Below are 6570 nucleotides of genomic sequence, written 5' to 3' on the forward strand. Positions count from 1 at the left end.
CAAAGTCCAAAAATTTACAGATTCCGTTTTTTATGATATCTGTCAGTGTCAGATTGGTGTCAGATGGGTGTCAGATGTTTTATATAATTTAGGTTAATCGGATATTTATTCAAGAAAGAATAAGTTAAAAGAGTAGACAAACAATCTTAAAATGACTGAATTTAAACAAGACATGCCCCCACAGGGTGGATATAAACCGATTAGCTTTAAAAGAGTTCCACCTCTGAGCTATTTCAACGGTGAGTATATTCCTTATTTTCAATTACATAATAAGCTTTTCATTGAGTTACTAAACAAATGTTTATGTTTTTACTAAAGAAACTCGTAACAGAGACACTTATAAAAGAACAGAGACACTTATAAAAGAACAGAGACACTTATATAATATTAATTATAGTTACAGTAGCACACTTAATGTTTTCTATGGATATTAACAAAGTTAAATGTATACTGTTGTCATTATTTACCACAATTTATCTCTTTAAATTGATTTTAGACAGAAACAATGCTCTGTTTTAGGATATGCCATATTCGGGATATACATTGGAGTGACTGCGGGGTCTGCATTCCTTTATCATCTCAATGTTAAGGCAGTAGCTCGACGAGAACTGGAAACTAAAGGCGCCAGTTTGGCCATTTATCCTCTTTTGCTGGCCGAAAGGGATAGGTCTTATTTGAAGCAGCTGAGGCGGAATAGAGAGGAAGAGGCCGACTTGATGAAGAATGTACCTGGCTGGAAGGTGGGAACGTGGTACGGAGAACCAATTTACAAGACTCAGAAGGATGACACATGGAACGATCCTAGCTATTATGAATACTTTGTTCACGCTAAATACAGCGATGTCGCTAAGAGAGGCGATATCTCTTTCATTTCTTAAGAAGGATGTTTTTACCTATCTTGTAGGATGTTTTATGAGATAATTTCTAATTAAATATTGTATATACCTTTTCTGTGCCTGTATTTTTCTTTTTCTGCATTAATTGATCTACCAGATAACTGCATTACGTTATAGAACTCAAGTAGTCGTTTTTTTACGTATTACTATATTGTAATAGCTCAAAATTATTAAAATATATTTAACTTTTTCTAATAAAAAATATCTTTTATTTCTATTGACAGTTCGATGTATGTCTGGTTGCCTATAGTCAACGACGAGAATATTTTTTAACAAATTCTTAAATAACGCTTTTATTTCCTGTAAAATTTCAAATTAATTAAAATTTATAAATTATGACACAAATACCAAATAACTTTTGCTAAAAACACAATTATTTAAATAATTTGTATTTAAGTTAATTATTTCCGCTATTCCGGAGGGTCGTAGGTGGCGCATGTGTGTCTCACCAGTTTGACAGCAGCGTTCCCGCTAGTCTTTTTTTTCCCTCCATTTTCCTATCTCGGCGCGTCTTAATTTCGCTCTTTTATAATTTTTTATATTTTATCGTTAAAACGCAATAAAAACTCTTCAAACTCGGTAAACTTATGGAAAAAGTGTTATTTAACAGTTTTTTGTGCAAACAGTTTCGCCAATCCCTCTAAAACACTTCGCAAATACAATTGTATTTTCGTTCGCGTCGCGGCCAGGACAGACCTAGGATGAATGTCGTCCAGCCACGTCGGTTTTGCAAAAATTCATTATAGCCTAAGAATATAAATCCTGAGCTAAGTTCGTTAAACGATTATCCCGCGAGATATTAATTTTGGGAGGCTCGATCGGTTTGTACTGGCTGATTGCTGTATATCGCGTCGCGAGTGATGGATATTTTCTCGATTTTTCTTTCTTAAACAAGATGGCTACCGCAAACAACGTAAGAAATATATTTTAAAATCAAATTAAATTATTAACAGAAGAATTTTTATATTTCAGATCAAAAATTTCAACAATTGAGTTAGCGTCTCCTATATCAGCGCCACCTATTGGAAGTTTTGTCATCTACTAAGGTTAGATTTTTTTAGATTTTTTTTACTTTTGAATAAATTAAAAAAAGGAATCAAACTTTTTAATGGTTACTATCCTTTTTAATAGTTTTTTTTCTTTTTCAGGAACGTAGAGTTGACTATTATTGGTAAGTTTTAAATATTATTCTGGCTTTATTTATACCTATAGTGAGAGAATATATTTTTATAGGACAGAATATAATGGGTATAATAATAAATTACTTTTTACAATGAACCACAAACATAAAGTAAATATCAGTATATTTATTATATATACTTTAATTTTTCATTATCTTCATTTTATATTATACAGGGTCCGGCAATAGTGCGTCGGGCATCTGTAGCTTCTAGAATAAAAAACTTGAGAATTTTGTTTAAGTGCAAACCTAAAATATTTTAACTTCTATAGGGTGGCTCAAAAAAGTGTGAGTGGATCTGGATGATTTTTTTTAAATGGAACACCCATTATTGCATTTTTGTCTTCCTTTCAGATCATTTTGCATAATCCTAAGATATGAGTAAATATATTTCGATAGTTTCAGAGATATTAAAAAAAATCTAAAATATATATTTTTCAACCCTTCTTAAAAAAAATATTAAAAATACAAGAACTGTTCTGAAATTAAAACTATATTAGATATTTACTTTAGATGATCTGTTCGTACTTTGCTATAAATATGGTAATCGTAAATCATACAGGATATTCAATATTTTACGCCAAAGTTTCAAAAATATAAAATAATTTTTCTTGTTTTTTTTAAATGGAACACCCTGTATATTATTGTTTTATTTGATGGAGAATTAAGAAATAAACATTTTTTGTATTTAAAGTATTTCAAAATTTCTAATAGTTTTCCGGATACACGCAGTATTATTTCATATGGCGCTTTCAATGGTAAAATACGAGAGAAAAATCACTGGGTGGCTTTGATAAAAATTTACTGTGGAAAATGCCATATGAAATACAAAACCGGCAATATATACGAAACCGTTAAAAATTTTGAAATACTCTAAATCAAAAAAATGTTTATTTTTTAATTCTCCATCTATTGAAAAGATAATATACAGGGTGTTCCATTTAAAAAACAAAGAAAAATTATTTTATATTTTAGAAAGTTTGGCATAGAATTTTGAACATCCTGTATGATTTATACGATTTCCATATTTATAGCAAAGTATGTACAGACCATCTAAAGTAAATATGTAATATAGTTTTGATTTCAGGACAGCTCTTGTATTATTAATATTTTTTTTAAGAAAGGCTAAAAAATATATAATTTTTATTTATTTATTAATATCTCTGAAACTATCGAAATATATTTACTCATGTCTTAGGATTATGTAAAGTGATCTAAAGGAAGCCAAAAATGCAATAATATACAGGGGGTTCCATTTAAAAAAAATCATCCCGGTCCACTAACACTTTTTTGAGCCACCCTATAGAAGTTAAAATATTTTCCTGAAATACATCCTAGTACATACAAGGTACCTACTAAGAGCTACAGATGACCGACGCACTATTGCCGGACCCTGTTATAATAATTTTGATTACTTGATGGGTGTTTAACTTATTATGAAGTAAACTAAATTATTAACACAATAATAGTTTTTACAAAATTTATTTTTTTATTGATTAGACTATTGCTGCTCCTATGCAACCCGGTAGTACAAGAAAATGGACTTTTAAGTACAAAGTCTTGATAAAAACTTGAATTTTTAATAAAAGTTACTTTGAAAGATCTAAAAACGAATTGTGAAAGATTTTTTTAATTTACCACCGAGAAGGGGTGAAATAAATAAAATTATTTTTTCGAAATTTCGGAGAAACGGTAGGAATTAGAAAAAAAAAGTTCAAATAAAAGTTGTGGCGTGTCAAATTTTACATAGAAATGATCTCATTTATTTTTGCACAGATCAAAATAAATTTAAAAAAAATTATAAGTTGCAGAAAAATTCATATATTTAACATTTTTATTCAATTTCGTTGGAAATTAAAAATTTCAATTAAGATTTTTTTAAACTCACCTCGAGAAGCGGTGAAAAACATAAAGTGTTTTTTTTTTCAAATTTTATTTATTTATTTCACACCTTTTCTGGGGTGAATTGAAAAAAATCTTTTATAATTGGTTTTTACATCTTTCAAAGTAACTTATATCAAAAATTCAAGTTTTTACCAAAACTTCGTATTTGAATACCTATTTCTTTGGTCTACCGGGATCTACCGTTTTTTTTTGAGCAGAAAGAAAAACTTACAAATATAAAATGTATAATGGCTGTCATTTTTTGCGAACGGGACGGAATGAGCCCTTAGGATGTGTTCAAAAACTAACTGGGCGTTTTAAAATTAAATGAATACTTGATGGAAAAACGTGAGCTCCATGCTAAGCGCTTTTTGGAGCAAGTTTTTTATTTTCAACCTGTTATATTATGATTTTGGCGCTCCCTGAAACTGCCGCTTTTAAAACCGGGGCTGCTCCTATGTTGGATTTTAAAAAGAGACATTTTTATTTACTCTTAAGGTGGTAAAATATTTTTAATAAGCGCATTCACCATTTTGTCATGATTAGCTAAATAGAAAAAATAATCTTTAGTTTGTACCTTCTTGTACTATAACAGTAACAATTTTAATAGAGATATCGGTGTTATTAAATATTAATAAATAATATTCTGTAAATTGTAAAACAATATTTTAATTCAGGTATCATTTATGGCATGGGTAAAAATAGACAAATACCTACACCAGTAATCGTTATTAAATCAGTCAATCAATCAATATACATGCGTTATCATTTATAAAAAATGATGGTTTCCATAGATGAATAAAAACATAATACATAATAGTATGTAGTTATTACTAAAATCCATCAAATAGCTATTTATGTAACTAGTACCTAAAATGATGTTTTTTAGGACGAATCATTACTGTTTGCGGACGAGGCGTTAGCCGAGTCCGAAATAGTAGATGAGTCCTAAAAAACATAATTTAGGTACGTGTTACATACACTATTTTTTGTCATACGCTTTTTACAGTTTTTTAGAACGCATATTTGCAAATTTTCCATAAAATTATAATGTTTGAAAAAGTTGGCTTATAAATTCATATCTTAGTAACGAGTTTGTTTATTTCATCGCATTTTGACATGTCATTCGAAATTTGTCACAAAATCACACAAATTCATCAACAATTTTAAAATGTTCCAAAATCCCGAACATATTGCTAATAAGGCCAAAGAAATCGTGTTGGATTTACTTCCTGTGAAGTCTCGTGCCATTTACCAGAAAGAATATGATGTTTTTAATGAATGGAAAGACAAAAATGGCGTATTCGTTGTAAATGAAGATGTATTGCTAAATTATTTCCACGAAAAAGTAAGTACCTAGGTACCTATTTAAAAGAGGCTTTTAAATTAAAATATTCTTAAATTACAGTCACAAACATTCAAACCATCGTCAATTTGGTCGAAATATTCCATGCTGAGAGCAGTGTTAAGTGTTAAAGAAGATATTTATATTGACAAATTTCCAAAACTTATTGCTTTTTTGAAGAGGAATTCGGTTGGTTACGAGCCTAAAAAGTCTAAGGTTTTGTCCATAAAAGAGATCGGTGATTTTTTGGCCACGGCTAGTGATGAAACTTATTTACTTACTAAGGTAAGTTTGCGATAATGATTTTTAAAATATATAGATGGTTTCTTATTCCATTGTATTTGATTTTTAGGTAGCTCTTGTCATTGGCCTTTGTGGAGCATGTAGAAGAGAAGAATTGTACTCTCTACGAGTGCAAGACATCATAGAAAAAAAGACAACAGCTGCCTTTTAGTTACCCTTTTGCGGATACAAAAACTAATATCAAAAGAGTGTTTCCGGTGGTGAACGAAGGGAACGTTGTCAATCCAGTTGAGTTGTATAGAAAATATGCTTGTCTTAGGCCAAAAAATGTACCACATGATTATGTCTTGTTTGTGACTGTAATTTAAGAATATTTTAATTTAAAAGCCTCTTTAAATAGGTACCTAGGTACTTACTTTAAACAAATAACTTAGCTTTTGATATTGTTAGTATTTAATAATTTAATTATAAATATATGTATAATTTTATGTGATTTTGTGACAAATTTCGAATGACAAAATAAAACAACCAAATAACGAATTTAGACATTTTAGTCCATAAAGGTTGCCATGACGACCTTTACGGCCTAGGCCGAAAAAGAAACATTTTACGGACTGAAATGAGTCCGTAAAATAGCTGTTTTTGGGAGCGTATGACAAAAAATATATTTTTTTAATATTTACTATACAAAAATGCTTTTTGTATAGTATAATTTATACTTTGTTTCATAACTTTACTGATTTCTGCGTATATCGTGGTATTTTTATAATATCGGTCTACAGGGTGTTTCAAAAATAAATGTGCCATCTCCCGTAAGGCGATTTCTCACGTAAAAATAGGATTTATTTTTTATAGCAACATAGGTCCGATTCTGCGTTGTATTATAAAGCCTTAATAATTTTTCTATTTATTATAATTTTTTTCCAAGTGCTTTTAGCGTTTTGAATGAAATTTTGGGGGTAAAAGTTACTATAAATGCGACATATTTTAAAGCTAAAAAATGTCGACATATTCACCAGGGA

At 29.6% G+C, this 6570-nt stretch overlaps 1 protein-coding gene across 1 annotated transcript; it reads left to right on the forward strand.

Moving 5' to 3' along the window:
* The first annotated feature begins 15 nt into the window (after positions 1 to 15).
* Positions 16 to 951, forward strand: LOC115886010 (NADH dehydrogenase [ubiquinone] 1 alpha subcomplex subunit 13). The gene is made up of 2 exons (XM_030905037.1): positions 16 to 239; positions 520 to 951. Exons 1-2 carry the CDS (start codon positions 152 to 154, stop codon positions 876 to 878), a joined length of 447 nt encoding a protein of 148 aa, XP_030760897.1. The 5' UTR covers positions 16 to 151; the 3' UTR covers positions 879 to 951.
* The last annotated feature ends 5619 nt before the right edge of the window (positions 952 to 6570 follow it).

This window comes from Sitophilus oryzae, unplaced genomic scaffold (genome assembly GCF_002938485.1).
Source record: "Sitophilus oryzae breed Bouriz unplaced genomic scaffold, Soryzae_2.0 scaffold_466_pilon_pilon, whole genome shotgun sequence".
NCBI lineage: Eukaryota > Metazoa > Arthropoda > Insecta > Coleoptera > Curculionidae > Sitophilus > Sitophilus oryzae.